Source organism: Tursiops truncatus, chromosome 1, assembly GCF_011762595.2.
Source record: "Tursiops truncatus isolate mTurTru1 chromosome 1, mTurTru1.mat.Y, whole genome shotgun sequence".
Lineage (NCBI taxonomy): Eukaryota > Metazoa > Chordata > Mammalia > Artiodactyla > Delphinidae > Tursiops > Tursiops truncatus.
Window position 1 is genome coordinate 166,884,404 of NC_047034.1, and position 19,134 is coordinate 166,903,537.

The following is a 19,134-nucleotide window of genomic DNA, read 5'->3' on the forward strand; positions in this document are numbered from 1 at the left end:
CAGCCCCCCAGCCCTGTGCTATTTTTCCCTTAGCACTGGTCTCACCTATGCAAGCGCATCTCGTTCGTCCGTACCTTTGACGAACCCTGTTGAGCCTCACTTGCCCAGCCCTGAGACCCCGGGAAGAGCAGCACCCAGATCCTGTCCTCCTGGGCTCACAGTTGAGGCAACAATGACACTTCAGTAGGGGCAGTGGCTCTCACACCTGTAGCACCAGCTAGGGACCAGACACTGGTTAAGTGCTTTAAGTGATATTAACTCATCTGGCCCTTGGAGATGGGCTTCCGTATTGCAAATGACGAAACTGAGGCACACAGAGGTTAGGTAACTCGCCCAAGGTCACAGAACCAAAAGGTGGCCAAGCCAGGACTTGAGCCCGTGCAGTCCAGCTCCAGGGTCTTGCTCTTGCCCAGGATGAGAGGGGACACAGGAGCCTCGGGAGCACAAGGGTGGACCTCTGCCCCAGCCAGGGCGGGTGCTCAGGGAAAGCTTTCCCGAGGAGTGGGTCCTCGGCTGACACCAGAAACATGAGAAGGCATCAAGCCAGAGGAAGATGGGCCAGGGCCTAGAGAACGTTCCATGCAACTGAAGTCTCCTCAAGAGGTCACCGGGTCAAGCCGCTGCCCTCGAGGGAGCGCTCTAAACCAGCTGCCTCTTTTACTACTTCCTGAGTGTGAAACTGACACTAGTCCACAGACCCCTTGACTTGCTCAGGCAGCAGAAAAGCGTTCCTGGGCCAACCTTTGTCTTGGCACCTGTGGCCCTGGACAGCGAGGGCTGCTGGGCTTGTGGCAAAACCATTTGGATGTTGTTGGAAACCAACTGGGATAGAAATTTGGAAGCCATTCTCCTGGGAGTTGGCAGGGGCCAAAAAGGCACGATTATGCTTGGCATGACTGAACATTGCTGCTTCGGAGAAGCAGCAAAGGCCCAGTGAGTGGCCTGGGAGCAGAGGCCCTCCCGGGACCACGGTGCCCCTGCCGAGGACCCAGGGCTGTCTGTCTGATGAGGCCCAGACACTAGGCTCAAACAGCAGACCCTGGGCACAGGAAGCCCCTGGCACACAGTAGGTGTTCCGTGTTTTAGGTGGACTGATGAATAGACTGGCAGGGTTACGTGTGCCCGGCCCTGCATACCCCCGTGCCTTTGCACATGCCATTTCCTCCACCCCCAAACACCCAACCCTCTTTCTCCACCAGCTCAGCAGCTCCCTCCTCCAGTCTGCCCAGCTCCTGCAAGCAGGTGGTTGCTTTTTCCACTGGGCTCCAAAGCTCTTTGTTCATGCTGGGGTTTTTCCCCCTTTTTTTGGTAATTGTTTTGATATAGTTTCAAACTTACAGAAAAGTTGCAAAACTAGTACAAGGAATTCCCATATACTCTTTTTTAAAAAATCTCTATGTGATGGGTTTATTCAGTCAGCTACTTTCATTTTCTTCTTTTTAAAATGAGGTATAATTGACATATTGTATTAGTTTCAGGTGTACAATATAACGATTCAGTAAGTCTAGTTAACATCCATCACCACACAGTTGCAAACATTTTTTTTCTTGTGGTGAGAACTTTCAAGATCTACTTTCTTAGCAACTTTCAAATATGCAATACAGTATTATTAACTGTGGTCACTACGCTGTACATCACCTCCTCATGACGTATTTATTTTATCACTGGAAGTTGGTACTTGGTGACCCCTTCACGCATTTTGCCCAGCCCCCATCCCTGCTTCTGCCTCTGGCACCACCAGTTTGTTCTCTGAATATATGAGTTCAGTTTTTCCTGTGAAGAATTGCCGTATACTCTTTACCTAGATTCACCAGCTGTTTACATTTTAACCCATTTGACTTATCAATTTCTCTCTCTCCTTTCTCTCTCACTCTCTCTCTCCCTTAATACACACACATGTACACACAGACACACTTCTGTCTAAACCATTTGTGTCCACGTGGCTTTCATTACACCTTTCACACTGAACTGTGATGCCTGTCTCCCCCACCCCACTCCCCCATCCCTAAACCTTGAACTCTTCCAAGGCAAGGGTAATGTCTCATTTACCAGTTTCCCAGCGCGTGGCAGAGCCTGGCATGGAGGAGACAGTCAAGGGGTGTCATCCAGTGGCAGAGAGCAAGTCGGGGCAAGGACTCAAGGGGCAGAAGAGGGGAGGCATGGGTCAGTGTGGCCTGATGCAGGTGAGGGACCCCGTCAAGAAGTGCTTTCCTCACCTGTGTTTGCACCAGGAACCAGAGAGGGGGCCCAGCCCCGGCTCATCAAGTTCAGGGAGATGCTGAGAATCCTACCAGGCTTGGCTGGAACCTGCTGTGGACTAAAGTCCAAGTGACTTGGTCAAGCATCCAGTCTCCTCGGGGCTGAGTCAGGGCATGCACTCGCCAAGCCAGCCACATGCGAGGCAAGGGCAGTCGTGTCTGGAGGAGTCTGAACTCTTCCCATTCGTCCATCCCCTCGCTTTTGCATTTTTTGTTTTCTTCCCTAGTAAAATTCCTCCTGGAAAAGTCTCAATTTATCTCCACTGAACAAGAGACGGGACTTGTCCCTCCCGAGGCCACAGTACCGCTCTTGGGGGGTCCAGGGTTGATGAGGCCATGCAGGGAGGACCTGCACGTGTGCTTACCTCATAGGGGCATCACCATTTAGGGTGGACCTTGACCCCAGAAAAGCCATCCGTGCTCACCAGCTGCTGTGATTTGGGGCAGCAGCCGGCTGGGCAGGCCTTTCTCACAGCCCCCAGGTTTAGGGGTTGCGGGGCTAGGCCAGTGCCCGCATTCATGGGCTGCCTGGCTGGGGTCCTGACCTCAGACCTGGAAAGGTAATAGCTCACAGATCCCTCCAGGAGCCAGGCCATACTTGGAGGAGCAAAGGAGCCCCATTTGCTGAGGGCCTCCTTGGTGCCGCCTTGCATCCGACCGCCCTCACGACAAGTCCGAGTGTGTAGTATTGTCCCCACGTTACAGCTGAGATAGGAGGCCCAGCAGAGAGTGTGATGCACCTAGATCCGGGGCCTGACGGCTCTTGGCATGAGTTCCCGGGCAAGGTCCATCCCCTGTCCTAGCCTCAGCGTCCTCCTCCCTGGATGGGGGGTGGTGGGGCCACCCCAGGCCCCAGCTCCTGGACTTCCCATCAGGGTTCAAAGATGATGTCTCCAAAGACCTGCCTGGCTCCCAGGGCACCTGGGGGTGGGAGCAGCCCTCTTACGGCCAGCACTGCCCGAGGCCGTACAGCTCCAACCCGCACCCCCTCCCCTCCCAGGCAGTGGAGACCCCCTGCTCCTGGCCTACAGAGGCAAGACTGACGGTGACATAATGGTGACTGGTGAGGACATGTGTAAGTCAGGGCCAAACTGTGCTCTAGGCTGAGAATCTGCCAGAAATTTGGTGAAGGTGGCATCGGGGGCAGCCAGGAATGGGGCAGCCGGTGGTTCTTGGCCGAGCAGGCGTGCAGGGCCAGACGTGGGATGATGGCCTCTGTGCGGTTCGGTCACTGCTTAATCCCTGTGCCTGGGGCAGCACCTGCACGAGGTAGGTGACTGATAAGTATTCGTGGAATGAACGACGAGGGTTTGAGGGTGGGAGGGAGAGGCCAGGGAGTCTGGCGGAAGTTCGGTGTGGCCGTGAGCAGGATGTGCTGGGGTCTCGGGGCGGGCAGGCCCGAGCAGCACGGGGAGAGGCGTGGAAGGCAGTGCAGATGCCTCTGCGCCTGCTTCCCTCCATCTGTAGACAACGCCGAGCCTTCCCCTGCCTTCTCACACCTTGCTCTGCGAGCTTGATGGTGTCCCTGTCCCGAGAGGGGACCCCACGAGCCCTGCGGCCCCTCTGGGCTCTGACTGCCATGTCGGGAGGCGATGTGGTGCACTGGTCGTAGCCGAGTGAGGATTCAGCCCAGGCTGTGTTTGCAGTCCCCGCGTGTCTAACCTCAGGGCACCTGACTGACGGGAACTTCAGGCTGGATCTAAGAAGTAGATGCTTTTCAGTCCTGGGCTGTGACTCCCTAACACCCGTGCTCTCACCTTTGTCTTCGATGTTGGCATCACTTTGGACCCAATGAGGGTGACAACATGCCTTTCTTCTGGGGACCTCTCGGGCCAGCTTCTGGTGCCATCCGATACATCACAGGAGGTCTGGGGAGGGGTTACCCCAGAGACACTTTGCACTGGGGGTTCCTTGAGGACAAACTCACCTCCATCTCCCTCATGCTGGCATAGGGCCTGGCTCACAGCAGGTGGCTAATAAACGTCTGGTGAGGGAGGAGGTGTCTCTGCGCTAAGGAAGCTTTTAGCCCAATGGCAAATATGTGGACACGTGGCCCTCAGGGGGTAAGTGCCCTACCGGTATTTGTTAGCGAATGAATAAAATGGCATTAATCACCCAACAATAACATTCACAGTAGCTACTATGTCTCAAGCTCCTACTCCAGGCCAGGGGCTAAGCACTTCCCATGTTTTACATCATTAGATTTCCATACCCACCTGAAGAGGTCAGAACTATTGTCAGCCCCATTCTATGGACATAACAACTGAAATCACACGTTTAGGAAGTGGCAGAACCAGGACTAGATCTCAGGCCCGCCAGGCTGAGCATCCACGCTCCTCCCGATACCCACCTCTGTCTCCAGGGAGCTGGGAAAGGCCTGTTCTTGCCAGCTCTGTACTGGGCTCGAGGGGGGCAGAGGAGGTGGTGAGGGACAGCGTGGCCCCTGGAGCTTCCAGTCTGGCTGCAGACAAGCACACAAGACACTTAGAAGATGAAACAGTCTGAGTCCAACTCTGACTGCGCGGGGAGGGCAAGCCAGGCCAGCCAGAGCACCTGGGCTCCCAGGAATCCATGATGGTAGGAGGGATGCGCAGAAGTACCAGGGCCTGGCCTGCTGGGCCAGTGTTACTTTCCCCCTGTTAAAACCGGGAAAGGTCACTACACTAGTAAGAGTCTTAACACGGCTTTGTCCAGCTCCAAAGCCTTTACTCTTTCCCCTGCCCTATATTGTCTCTTAAATCCAAAGAGGCTTCCTGGAGGTGGTTTCAAGAAAAGGTGAGCCTTTGCAGACAAGAGAGCAAAGGAAATTGGAAAGGCAGGCTGTGGGGGCAGGGATGGGGAGATGACAAGGGCGGTGCCTTTCTCAGAGGGCCGTGCCTCTCCTGCCCCACCTCCGGAGGACTCCCGCTGGGTCTGCTTTGGAAACATGTAAGTTATGCTCGGAATGACACTGCCATCAGGACACCTGCCTGATGCCCCGGGGATCCCCACGCCCGTGGCTTCCTTTCTAGCCCAACTCAGCCTCATCTGTTTCTCCTCCAAACACTCCTTCCTGCTCAAATGTCCTTCCATCCAGCATCTGGGGAGACAGCGCATGTGATGTGCTCAGAAGAGCACTGGCCTCGAGTCAGGCAGGCCGCGGTTCCAATTCCCTCTTGGCCACCGACTGGCTGAGGGACCCCAGACAAGCCCCCGAGCCTCACTTTTTCCTCCACAGAGCAGAGCTGGAGAGAGCTGGTTGCTCAGGTCGCCATGAGCTCATGGAAAGGCCCTGGCACATCGCAGGCCCTCAGAAAGGGTAGTTATCACTGGATCCCCAGGACAACTCTGAATTCCCGGCCCCAGGCAGCCTTAGCACCTTGGAAAAGATGGCAGTGACGTGGGACCTAGAGGACGCTCAGGATTTAGACCAATGGAGCCAGGGAAGAAGAGAGAGCAGGAAGAAAGGAGTTGGGTGTGGAATGGGGCAAATGGCATTATGGAAAAGGCAGAAGGCTGTAGGGCAGCTGCTAGCACCTTCGAGAGCTCTGCCTTTCCCTTGGCCGGCTCTGCTGTCCCAGGAGGACAAAGTCCTCCCCCTGCAGCTGGAACAGGCAAACCCCCAGACCAGGGAGCAGTTATCGACCAGGTCGCTGGGGAACTCCCCTCTGCCACCCTCACAGCCACACCACAATCCTTTTTCTGTGTCTCAGCGGTCTCTGCCAGGCGCCCCACTGGTGAGCAAGGCTCCAGCCGGGCAGAGGGGATGAGCCAGGAGGGGCCACAGCCCTGGAGTCAAGGCATCGGGACCCAGGGCCAGTCATAAAAGGCTGGAGGAAATGCTGCCATCGGCTCTCGGGACACAGTGGCTCAGCCACATTCTTCAGGCCTTCTGGGGCCTCCTGTGCTGAGCACAGGCCCACTGCTCACCATCCCCCAGTGAAGAACCCACAAAAGGAACTGGACATGTCCCACAGCTCGTGGCTTCACACATGGAGGTGGCAAGAGATGGGCTGTATATTGCTGGGGGCTCCAGGCTCTGGGCTCCAGGCGGCAGGATCATGTCAAGGTTGAAACTCTGGAGCTAGGCTGCCTGAGTCCGAATTCTGGCTCTACCACTTCCTGGCTGGGTGTCCTTGGACAGGTGCTTCACGGCTCAGTGCCTCAGTTTCCTTATCTGTAAAATGGGGAGTAAAAGTGTCTACTTCGCAGGGGTGTTGTGAAGAGTATATAAATTATGTCAAGTGCTCAGACAGTGCCCAGCACGGAGTGAGCTCTCTCTAAGCTTTAGCTCGTCTTATTATCTTCCTTCCAGAACCTCTTCCTTCAAGCCCAAGTGGAGAGAACTATAGTGCCCTTGTTCCCGAGGCCAGGAGAAGGGGGCCTGTAGTCCTGGCAGATGGGTGTTGGTTGGGGATGAGGCAGGGGTCTCCCTGAGCCACCTCACAGGGAGCCCTGCACCCAAGGCTGCTAGCGCTCAGGGGAGGAGGTGGGCCGAGAGCTTGGGGCAGGCCAGGGGCTGCCTGAGGGCCCAGAGAAGCAGAGGAGAAAGGAACATGCCAGGCCAGGAGCTGGGGCCACCCTGCCAGTCCCATCCACCCTACTATCTCCTGCTTTCCCTTCCCCCTTGGTCTTTGGGGCAAAGATTTGTGCTGGTTCAGGCTTGGAAATACCAGAAATACCAGAAACTAAAGTCGTCTCTCTTTGGGCGGCCACAGCGCAAAACCAACCAACATGATCCTGCTATTAACCTCGATTAACTTGGAGAGGATTCCATCTCAGGCTGTCGAGGCCCCCGTGGCTCCAGCCAGGCCCCCTCATGCCGGCCCAGAGCGTCCAGGCCAGGGCAGAGGGTGGGCCGTAGAAAGTGGGTGGTGAGCAGTATCCCCAGCTCAAGGGCCGAACCGAGAACAGGGCGTCCTGGGCCATGGGGGCCTGAGCTGCCCCCAACCCCAGCGCTCGGCCTCCACTGCCTGTCCACAGACACGGGCACAGAGGAGGTGATTGTTTCTGTCTGACCACGGCGACTGCTCCCCAGGGCAGCCGAGAGCACCGGCCTGGGTGTCACAGAGGTAATTGCCAACCACGAGGCCAAAGCCTCCCCCCTTTGCTCCTGTGGACACAGACACTCCAGCAAGAGACAGAAGGACAGTCACGGGCACACAGAGGCCCTCACAGGGCCCAGAGAGGAGCAGGGCCCGTCTGGTCACACACCCAGCCAGCCGTGTGCACACGCACCACACACACACACACGCAACACACACAAAGACACTCCCTCCCACCACCCACACCCCCAGAAAGGGTCTACATAGCAGCTACACCCCCTGAGGCACAGTTCCTAGGAGGATAAAAACACCCATTCAGGCAAGAGACAGGGCAGCCACCAACACAGAACCACCAAGAAGTCATGGGGCGGAAGGGAAAGACAGGCAGCAGAGGCGGGCAGACCAGAGTTTGAGTCCTGGTTCTATCACTTGCTGACTGGACGACTGCGACCCACTTCCCCTCCCCAAACCCGCACTGTGCCATCTGTGAACTGGGCACAGATAAAGCTTCCGATGGTAGAGGGCATCCCCTCTTCAGCAGTGATCCTGGTAAGCGGTGGGGCCATTGTCATTACGGTTTACTCTTAGAGGTATAAGGAAGCAAGGTGGTCTCAGAAATAGGCCCAGCCTCAGCAGGAAGGGCTGGGGCAGGTTCCTCGGGCGGGGGACCCCATCAGAGCCTAGAGGGGCCAGCTGGGGAATAGGCACAAAAAGAGCTGGGTTGACAGGCCAGCCTGCTACTTCTGTAGCCTTGGTAAGTTAATTCACCTCTCCCATGCCTGTCTTGTCTCTCATAAAATGACGTTAACATCACTAACCTCCCGGAGAGGTTGTGAGAACAGTAACTGACAGTGCTCAGAGCACTGAAGCTGGACCATCTGGCTGCTCAACCACATGCTGTGTGGCCTGGGACAAGTTGGCTAATCCCTCTGAAAGCGGGGATAATAATTATACTCACCTGACGGGTGCGGGGAGGATAAATGACCAGCACACGTGAAGGCCACAGGGCAGTGTCCGGCGTGTGTAAGTATGTTGGCCATTGGTGGGTAAGAATAAGCAGCAGCTCGGCGTGACTCCTGCCCCACGGGAGTCAGCCTGCCTTGCCCTCTCCCTGGGCCTCCGTCGTTCAGGAGTCCCATCTACGCCTCTCCTCTAAAAAGGAGGGTGCGGGGAGGAGCACTGGGACCCAGCCCTGCCCTCCCTCTGCCTCCCTCCCACAGGGACTCGGGAGGCGGCCTTCGTGTACGCCATCTCTTCGGCAGGTGTGGCCTTTGCGGTGACGCGGGCGTGCAGCAGTGGGGAGCTGGAAAAGTGCGGCTGTGACCGGACGGTACACGGGGTCAGCCCACAGGGTAAGTGCGGGCGGTGGGGAGGGCATGCGTGGCAGGGGCAGGGGCCGGGGCCCAGGCCCTCACTCACCCGCGGACCCCGCATGCCCACCCCACCCAGGCTTCCAGTGGTCGGGATGCTCGGACAACATCGCCTACGGCGTGGCCTTCTCACAGTCATTTGTGGACGTGCGGGAGAGGAGCAAGGGGGCCTCGTCCAGCCGGGCCCTCATGAACCTCCACAACAACGAGGCCGGCAGGAAGGTAGTGCGCACGGCCCCAGCACCCTCACGGCCGGCCGGGAAAGGGCGGGCTCGGCAACGTCCCCAGACGCTCTCCCCCGCCCACCTGCCCCTCAGAAAACACTTGTTGGGCTCTGGCCGGTACCAGGCACCTCCTATGGGGCGGGGGGCACGGGGAGGGAGCGGACAGGTAAGCGGGCGTCACAGAACAGTGTGAGCGGCCCCCAGTGTAGCACACACGTCCCCCAACACGCCCCCGCCCACACATATATGTGCACACAGGTGTGTCTCCATCCCTTTGTCACGCACACACCCCCCAATAAGTAGCAGGGTTAGGATTTCTCCGTGTCACTGCGAAGACGGTGTGCTTAACTACAACACCATCTGCTATCTCAGTACCTACTCTTCAAGGTTCCTGTGCAGGTTCAATGCAGCCATCTTCTTCCCCAACACGTCACTTTTCACTGTTTCGTATGACACTGCCCTTTAACATGTCTCCCCTCCATCAACTCCGAGTGCCCCAAGGGCAAGGACAGTATCTTTGTTCCCAACACAGCTTACCAGGCCACCGTGGCATACAGCAGGAGCTTAATACAGAGGAAGCATGACCGTACATCTTTCTCCGATTCTGCGCCATGCCCCCGTCCCTGCCCCCGCTCATCCGCCCCCCCCAGCCGCCCCTCCCCGGCCTCCCCTGACATCTCCTGATGGCCCCTCTCCCCTCCCCGCCCCCCGCAGGCTATCCTGACTCACATGCGGGTGGAATGCAAGTGCCACGGGGTGTCAGGCTCCTGCGAGGTAAAGACGTGCTGGCGAGCCGTGCCGCCCTTCCGCCAGGTGGGCCACGCGCTGAAGGAGAAGTTTGACGGCGCCACGGAGGTGGAGCCACGCCGTGTGGGCTCCTCCAGGGCGCTGGTGCCGCGCAATGCGCAGTTCAAGCCGCACACAGATGAGGACCTGGTGTACTTGGAGCCCAGCCCGGACTTCTGCGAGCAGGACATGCGCAGCGGTGTGCTGGGCACGAGGGGCCGCACGTGCAACAAGACGTCCAAGGCCATCGACGGCTGCGAGCTGCTGTGCTGCGGCCGCGGCTTCCACACAGCACAGGTAGAGCTGGCCGAGCGCTGCAGCTGCAAATTCCACTGGTGCTGCTTCGTCAAGTGCCGGCAGTGCCAGCGGCTCGTGGAGCTGCACACGTGCCGGTGACCGCCGCCCAGCCCTGTGCCCAGCAACCACCTAGTGGCCCAGGGAAGGCCGATAATTTGAACAGTCCCGCACCACCCACCCCAAAAGATACTGGTTGTATTTTTTGTTTTGGTTTGGTTTTTGGGTCCTCATGTTATTTATTGCTGGAACCAGGCAGGCGACCCCAAGGGCACCAACTGGGGCCTCCCTGAAGCCTGGGCCTTTGTGGCTGCCACTGACCAAAGGGACTTTGCTCATGCCTCTGGCTGCCCACATGTGGCCACTGCTGACCACTCACTTGTTATCTGTACGTTTTTCCACTTGCAGACTTAAGGTGGGTAACGAAGTGTCGCAGCCACATGCCTACTGACCCTGCCACCTAGGGAAAGGGGCAGCCCTATGGCAGGGGATGGTGCCAGCCCGATGGCAGTTGCACCCCACACTTACACACGGACCCCGGGCAGCTTCAGCCTGGTAGCTTTGTCTCTCAAGCCCCGTGGAAAAGGAATGGGCAGACACCAGGTCCAGGGCAGAAGGTTAATTTCAGGCCTCCATGAGCAGCCGGAGGTTCAGTCTCTGTGGAACCCTCCAGGCAAGAACAGCAGATGAGGTGAGAGCCAGTGAAGGCTGCAGTGCCCCCACCCCTAGCCCAGCCGCCAGGCCTCCCCTCAGAGAGGGGGACCCTCACTCCCTGGTCCCTCCCAGGCAGGAATACGGCTGCGTCCTGGATCAGAGACCCCAGCTGGGCCTTCACAGTGACGCCGTGAGCGTCGCTCCACGGTGCTGCTCCTCTGTGAAACCAAGAATGGAAACGCCACACGCACACAGGAGAGGGCCACGTGAAAAAGCCATCTCCCAACTTTTACTTCACTCCCTTAACCGAATCTATTGAGCAAATACTGTTCTAGGCCCTGTACTGGGCCATCTCACTGGATGACCACAGCAATCCTGGGAGGCCAACAAGACAGGGATGCATGCCTGTGCCCATTTTACAGGAGAAAGGGCAAGGCTCAGCTGGGTCCCAGAGCCAGTAGAGGCAGAGGCAGAGCCAGAAGAGCCCCCCAGCCAAGGCTCCTCCTGGACTCCTGTACCCAGAGGCCCAGAAACTGTAGGTCCCCCTGGGTCTGAGCCTCAGGGATGGGGCTCTGGCTGGAGGAAAAGGGGCTGGGAAGCAGCAGGAGCCACAGACCACAGGCTGAGCCAGAGCCCACTTGGTTCCCAAGGGAGGGCAGAGCAGGCTCTGAGGGAAGAGGTGGACAGTGGGAAGGCTGACGAAGTGAGGTCTCAGCAGCGGAGGGTACCGAGGGTACTGAAGCAGAGCCCCCAGAGCCAGCACCAGCAGCCCGGGCCTGGCCCTGTGCACCAGCCAAACCATCAGGAGCCCAGCCCAAACTTCTGTGCGCAGGACCTGCACACAGCAAGCCCTGGCCTGACCCAACTGCTTCTCAGGTGGGCTCCCAACCACCAGAGGACCTCACTCTCAGCCCTCTCTCCAGGCTGCACCCACCCTGGGGCTTTCAGCTCCTGGTTTGAGGTCTTAAGCTCCAGGCTCCAGGTTCTCAGACTCCAAGTTCTCGGCTCCAGGGTTCAGCGTCTGAATTCAAGGTCCCAGATCCAGAATACGGGCTCCAGCCTGTAGACGCTCTCCCCCAGGCCTTGTGGTTTGTGCCTCCTGGTGTTGGCTCCCTCACGAAGACAGGGTCAACACCCTCGGCCCCCAGCCAAGCTCTCTGCTCATGTCCATCCAAGAAGAAGGCCAAAACCAAGTGAGAGGCTGGACCCACATTCAAATGTGGGGATAATCTCGGGGCAGGCGGGCTCTGATGTGGATGAAAGCTGAGCCGACTGTGTCCCCACAGCTGCCCAGCTGGGCTCACTGCTCCTCTGGCGGGCTCTGTTCAGCTGTCTGCTCAGAGCCAGGCAAAATACTATCCCTCACTGGCAGAGGCCCGACCCACACAAAGGAAGCAGTGGAGACCCCTCCCCCACCCCTAAGTCCTGTCCCCAGAGCCAGGGCACTAGCAGATTCAGGCTGGACGCTGGTGTGACGGGCACTGCCCCAGGAAGAGGAAGGATCTGCGCTTATTCATAGGCCTCACCTTTCCACCTACCAGGGGGCCCCTCAAAGCTCATCCTCCCGGCGTTCTGAAGGGTGTAGCCTCGGTGAAGCAGACTAGATTCTAGGAACCTCTGCCCAGCCCTACCACCACTGCCACCAGCACCCCAAAGGCCAAAGGGATCCACAGCTGCAGGAAAAAGGAGCTTCCTTGGACACACCCAGCTCTAAACTGTCCAGCAGAACAGTTTAAAGAGGAACCAGCACAGGACTGACACAGCCACGCATCCTGGAAGCTGGCCAGAGGGTTCAAGCCCTGCCCGAAACCCTCTCCACTGGTCTTACCGCAAGGCAAAGGTGCCCTCGGAGGCCTTGGGCTGGACAAGCCCCAGCTCTGGATGCTGCTACCCCCTCTGCTGCCCCCACCTCGCCCAGATTTTTATACTAGGCTCCTTGCCTTTGTGACATCCCCATGAAATAGTCTGGTGCACGATAAAATGATTATTTCTTTATCTTGCAATTGTGGCAGTGACTTTTTTGTAGAAGAGGGAGAAGAGCGACTTGGGGAAGGACATGGGAAAAGCAGATAAACATTATCAAATTCTAGAAATGGGGACACCCTTTGACCCCTCTCCTTCTGAATATCTAGTTTGAATTCACCTTTAACACCCAGAGGCTGTATCCGCATTTCACTGAGCCATGCATGATCAGCTGTTCAAACCTTGGCCTAATCCAAGGTCTCAGAACGCTTCTTGGGAACTGATTTGGAAAGGAGGGGCAGATACGATGACAGAGGAGGGTGTGGTAAAGTGGATGTCGATTGAGGAAGTGGGGGACAAATAGAAAAGAGTTTAGTTCCTGCCCAAGGACACAAGGATTCAAGGCCTGTGACTAAAAGTAAACTCCAAGATTGGAGCCCAGTCAGAATGAGGAGCCTGGATGGAAAACTCCATATAACTCAAGTCACAGCTGCTGGGGAGACCCAAAGTGGCTTCTCAGGAACCTCAGTCTAGTGGAATGAAGTCCTCAGCCTTACGAAGGGGGCCATGGTCCCACACCCACACTCCGCCCCTACTGCAGTAAACCCACACCAGCCTGGGAACAGTTAGGCTACTATGTGCTTGGCTTTCCAAAAATTTAATGGGGTGTAAAAGGGCCAAAGCAAAGTGCTTTCAGGATAGCAGTGGTACACACAAATTTGTGAAGCATTGGGGAAGGGATGGGGTCTAGAGCATGGGAGGATAGAAAAGGACACATCTGCAAATCAGGGTCAAACGCAGAGAGAAAGAGACTGGTGATATAGAGGGTCCAAGATGGTAGAGGAAAGAGGTGGGGATGTCCGTGCCCGACCACCTTCCAGAACTGGGAAAAGGACCTAGGCTTTGCAATCAAACCGACCTGGGTTGGAATCCCAGCACTGCCACTTCTTCACTATATGGAACCTTGAACAACTCTTTGTCCCTCTCTGGAACTCATTTTCTTCATTTGTAATATGGGGCTGCTCCCCCTGCCCCAACTCCATTCATAATTGGGGGTTAAATAATAATAGAATCTATTTCTTGGGGATGTTAAATAAAACGTGTGAAGCTCAACAAATGGCAGCTATTACTATAAATATTATTATTCCCTTTTCAGGAATGCAGTGGGCAGTTAAGGGAGCTCTAAGATTGAGGGGAACCGAGGGAGGATGAGACGAGGAGGAAAGCAGACAGTGTGGGATAGGTTAGGGGCTGAAGGCAGGTGTGCCCCAAGACTGTGGTCCTACTTTGGCCCCATCCCAGAGATCAGAAGCAGGCGGATGTCTCAGGGCAGAGATCTCCAGGCAGGAAACCGAGAATCCAAGGGATCGGGGTACCCAGGGAGCAAAGCAATGGCAAAGCTGCCCCTAGGCACCAACAGGAGAGGCTGAATCCAGCCAGGCTCCAATGTGGGTGAGAGGCAGGACTAGGACAGGGAGTGGGGGTGAAGGAGGCCATAGTCAGAAGTAGAGGTGGGTGTGTCGGAGCTGTGGGAAGCTTATGCAGTGGGGCCCAGGGGCTCCGCCTGTGAGGGTGGAAGGTTTCCAGGGCTCCCAGGCCAGGTCTGCTCGCAGAGAGGCTGTGTCCAGATCCATCCTTGACAATGCCCTCAGACTCAGGCCTGAAGGTTTTTGAGAAGGTTGTGAAACCGTGTGATAATAAAGTGGACCTCCTTCTCAGCTCCTGTGTGATAGCCAGTACTCCAAGGAAGTCTTGGGGAGACCAGAGGCAGGGTTTAAAGTGGATCTTGGGCCAAGAAAGGGCCAGAGAACACAGGAAAGTGAAGGGTAGAAGGAAGTATAGGGAGGGTTCTGGGCAACTGACAGGGGCTAAGAAAGGCTGAGTGAGGAAAAGGCAGCGGGTAGGAGGGCAGACACAGAAACAGAAAGATACCAGAAGAAAGAGAGGAAGGTGCTGAGGGACCAGAAGGCATCCGGGCAGAGGAGCCCAGCAGCTTCCTAGCAAGAGGAAGAAAACGCTGAGCTTCAGGAGAAGGCATCTGACTCGAGAAGGTCTAAGGGATGGGGGGAGGGGGCGGAGTGTGGCCTGGCCTGGCCTGGCCCAGGCGATGACTTCATAGGCATCTCCCCCCATTCCTTCCTGAGCCGCCAGCCCTGCTGACCCCCTGCCCGCATCTCAAGGGTCTAGGCCAAGCAGGCGCTGACAGGGGAGAGAAGGGGCCCTTCTGGGCCAGGTCCCCAAGCCTGGCATAGTGCCTGCTGGGGAGGAGGGGCCTAGAGGCCCAGCCCTTGTCAGCATCCCGGCCGGCACTTTGGAGGCAATTAGCAGCCCAGCTGAGCTAATCCCCCGCCTGGCGAGGCCAACACAAACAGGCCCAGGCCGGGTACACACTCGCCTCCCTGTTTGCTGAGGGGCCCGGTGGTCTGCCAAGAACAACACCAATAACCTGGGGCCTTCTCGAGGTTAAGAGGAGGACCGGGGCTCGCTGAAGAGCGGACAGTGCCTGACAGAGCATACTCTGGCCAGGTGCCCTGGCTGCCCCAGAAAGGCAGCCACTGTTCCCAAGCCTTTGGCCAGCCAGGAAGAGGAAGCTGGACACAAGGAGCCATATACTCTGATTCGGTGCCCACCCCCACCCCCAGCCCTGCCACCTGTGAGCGAGAAGGGCCAGCCCGGGCTTGTGCCGCCTCAGCCAGCCCCACGACTGAGGCCGGCAGGGCCGGGCCCTCTAGGCAGGACTCGAGGATTACATGCTCCACGCTGGACACGGGAACCCAGAGGCAATTCAGACCTGGACCCTGCCCTCAGGGGCTCACAGTCTAGCGTAGGACCCTGCAGCAGGGCCAGTCTCTAGCCGCACTGGCCACTTCCCCAACTTGGAAACGCCACGGCAGAACTCCCACAACTGAGAAGGCAAAGGCGGACCCAGAAGAAACAAACTGAGGCCCAGAAATTGATAAATGGGGAGACAGGAGGGATCCAGAACCAACTTTGGCACAGACTGGTCCCGGTTCAAGCCAGCAACCACTGAGCGAGCCCAGAGACAAGGCCCTGCTCTGCATCCCCGCTTCTCGAGTCCAGCCCAATTTCACCTTCATCAGCCCGTGGCCTGGGAGCATCTCTGTTCTGAGCCAAACCCTCTATCCTCAGTTTGGTTCCTCACCCCCACAGGTATGCATGGACTTCACAGCAACATCAGGAGCCACAGCCCCTTTGAAGGGTCTACTTGGGAAAGCGACATGGCCTCCTGCCTGGCCAGGCCCCTTGCGACACTGCTGATCATCAACAGCCAACACTATCACCGTTTACTGAGCATCTACTGCCTGCGGGGTCCGACCCACACCAACACTGCCTACCAGCACTATCCCGTGTCATGGTCACAAGCAAATAATGGAACAGGAACACTTCCTGTCGGATAAATCAGCTGGGAGGCAGGTGCACGATTTACCCCGTTACAAATAAGGACACTGAGGCCCACAGAAGGGAAGACTTGCCTACAGCCAGAGCCCAGACCTCCAGGCTCCTGGTCAGGATGTAGTGTGTCACCAGGCTCCACCCACAAGCCTCTTCATTTTTCTTCACCCCACCCTGGCCTAGACCCTTCCGGGTCAAAAAGCCTCAAGAGTCTTGAGCCCACTGCTCCCCACAAAAATAGCATTATCTGTCTCTGGCTGGGCTATGCTCAACTCTGTCACTCTGCTGGGAACCTACACATGGCTATGTAGACAGCTTTCTCTAGGGCAGAGGGTGAGGAAGGCTGGAGTCACTCTGCTAAGGTGGACAAAGCCACATCTGGAAACAGCAGCCCTGCCTACTACCCCCTGCCCTGGCTGGTGTGGCAGAAGACTAGGTCTGGTTCCAAGCCTGCCAGACAGGCTGTCAGGATCCTGCCCACCACAGGAAGGGGCTGACATTCATGATGTGAGCTCCCTTTGGGCTGCTCCCATACCTGGCTCTAGAGCATCTAGCCTTGGACCAAGGTATAGATGAATAGATGAGTCCTTTTCCCCTTCAGTTCAGCCAAAAGGGGAGGGATTTTTCAAAAAGATCTTTTACTAGGAAATTGAAGGAAAACAAGTAGATTATAAGTACACAGAAACAAGCAGATTCCTAAGCAGGACTTTAACCAGCACCTAACCAGAGCCCTGTGGACGCCACTTCTCCCTTCTCTCCTCATGAAGCCTCCTTCTAGACACCGGGACACGGGGGTGGGGGTGGGGTGTCATTCTAGCTCCACTGCTGGCAGCCTGTGGAATCTGAAGCAAGTTAGTAAACTCTAAATCTCATCGGTAAAAGAGAGATGAAGATAACGACAGAGCCAGGACTGAGCTCGCTTCTGACTCCAAAGCTTCTATTCTGTACAGCCTCCCCACCCTGCCCCCACCACTATGGCTTTCAGAGGACCACACAAAACACTGAATGGGGAAGTGCCTTGTGGACTGGGAAGGGCTGTAAAGGACATTGACGGTTGTCATAAGCCAGTACCCTGGCTCTTTAAGAATGAGGGAAAGCGTTCTATGGGGGTGTGGGGATGGCATCGTAGGTTCCCGTCCCATGAGGTTTAGATGACAGGAGAATTTGTGGGGTCTCTCTTCTCCTGGGAGTCTTCCCACCCCTCCTCCTCCCTCCTTTCAGCACCTCCGGCAGCCTGCGCCTCCTGCTCACCCCCTTCTTGGACCTGCGGCTGGAGCCACCTGGGAAACTTCAGAAATAGCTGACGGTTATCACAGCCAGAACAGGGCGAGCTGCTGCCCCTCTGATTCATCACAGAGCTGGAGTGGATCCAGAGAAGTGACCAAGAGGATGCAGGGCTGCTGCTATGAATTCAGACTGCTTCAGTCCACAGAGAGCGGCAGAGGGCTCATTCAAATCATAAGTGGATAAGGAAAGGGGACTCTGGAATTGTTCTTCAAAAGAAGAGGCACGCGGGGTGCCGGAAGAAGCCTGAGCTGCAGTTGCACAGATCCGGGACTGAACCTCTTCTGGGCCTCTCGCTAGCAGGGTGACCTCGGATACGTTAACCCCTGTGAGTCTCAGCTTCCCCATCTATGCCAACTCAGAGGCTACTGTGGGAACTGGACCATAATGTAGGTGGCTGTCCAGTAAAAAGTTCTCTGTCCCAGTCCCTTCACTTCGACCTGGGACACGTGTTCCCCCCTTCTCCCTTCCCACCTAGCCAGGTACCAAAGCCACCAGCCACGCATACCCCAGCCCTCTCCTCTCAGCACCAGGGGAAGCTCAACGTGCCATATGATTCCTAGGCCCCGTGCTGCTCGGGTTCCCGTCTGCAAGCCCCGCAGGGTTCAGTTAGATAGCAGGCCCCCAGCTCGGTGAGGAGAAAGGCAGGTTATTCCCCTCCAACTTGCCCTCAAGGGTAAGAGCTCCGTCCAGTTCACCCAGCAGAGGCTTCAGCTCATTAGCAAGAAAGGGGTTCTCAACCTTTAACCTATGCCCCCCTGCCTTTGAGCAACAAAACCCTTGCTTTGTTAGTTCTATGTGACATTTCAAAATAAATCTTGTGACTGAAACAAGCACTTCAAATCACATACACCATTTGTCCCCTGGCTATTCTGTTGATAATACTTCCCTCAAGGGAAGTGTAGTGGTCAAAAGCTCTGGAGTCAGATAATCCCAGCTCTACCACGTCCTAGCTGTGTACCTTGGGTAAGTCATTTAACCTGTTTCCTCAGTTATAAATTGAGCTACCGTGAAGATAAAGCACATAAAGCACTTAGCACGTTGCCAGTCACACAGCTGGTGCTCAGCCATTAGCCATCACTACTGCTGTTAACAGCAGAGGAGGCTCCCGTTGCTGAGCCAGATGCGTCACGGTGCGCTCCCCAGACTTCAGCTGGCAGAAGATACACTGCACAGAAAAATGGGTGGGTGCTCCCCTGAAGTACCTGTCACACTGTGCCACACACACTGTTGCTTCTAATGTTCACATGCTCCTCCTCAGACTGTGAGCTCCTTCAGGGTGGGATCTGCATCTTCTGTTTTACATGGCAGGGAGCAGGGGAGTGTCAGGAAGCTTTGAATAAATGTCAAATGGCCCGAGGCATGCACTCTAGAAGAAAATGCAATGCAGCCATCTGCCAAGCACTAGATGGCACAAGGTGAGCTATTGGACCGATAAAGGGCAGCAGAGGAGTGGGCTCGAATCCTTGAAAGCTCTAAAACACTACAGCTGTATGGCTGCTACTCTAGATTCCTTCTCTAGAACAACGGAGTCAGGAGAGTAAACTATCTCCATCCACTACTACCCCTGGATTACAGGACCCCACAGCTCTTTCAAGGCCCCGGAGAAAAGCCCGGCCTGAGCCCACGAGCCCTGGTCCCTGCGCAAGACCCCCCGGAGAGCCAGCTCACATGGCTTTGTTATAAACGATGCCCTGACAGCCATCTGACCCACTGTCTCCTGGTCTCCCCATCTCCAAGTTCCTGAAGCCTCAGCCAAAGACAACAGTGAGGACTCTTTTCTTCAGGGCCCAGAGTGGAAGGCTCCCCAGCACCTGGGAGCAGCTGGAAGTTGGAACTCAAGGACTCATCGCTGCTGGTCTCC

The 19,134-nt window shown here is 56.5% G+C and overlaps 1 protein-coding gene across 3 annotated transcripts in view; it reads left to right on the forward strand.

The window, feature by feature from the left end:
- The window catches only part of WNT4 (Wnt family member 4), a 28,295-nt gene extending 15,690 nt beyond the window's left edge, over nucleotides 1–12,605 (forward strand). For 2 of the 3 annotated variants that reach the window (XM_033841661.2, XM_033841666.2), the window contains 3 exons: nucleotides 8,503–8,634; nucleotides 8,732–8,874; nucleotides 9,591–12,605. In XM_033841661.2, coding sequence (XP_033697552.1) covers nucleotides 8,503–8,634; nucleotides 8,732–8,874; nucleotides 9,591–10,058 — 743 coding nt within the window. In that variant the 3' untranslated portion in view covers nucleotides 10,059–12,605. The remainder of the gene's footprint in view (nucleotides 1–8,502; nucleotides 8,635–8,731; nucleotides 8,875–9,590) is intronic. The other variant, XM_033841664.2, reaches the window with a different exon arrangement.
- The last annotated feature ends 6,529 nt before the right edge of the window (nucleotides 12,606–19,134 follow it).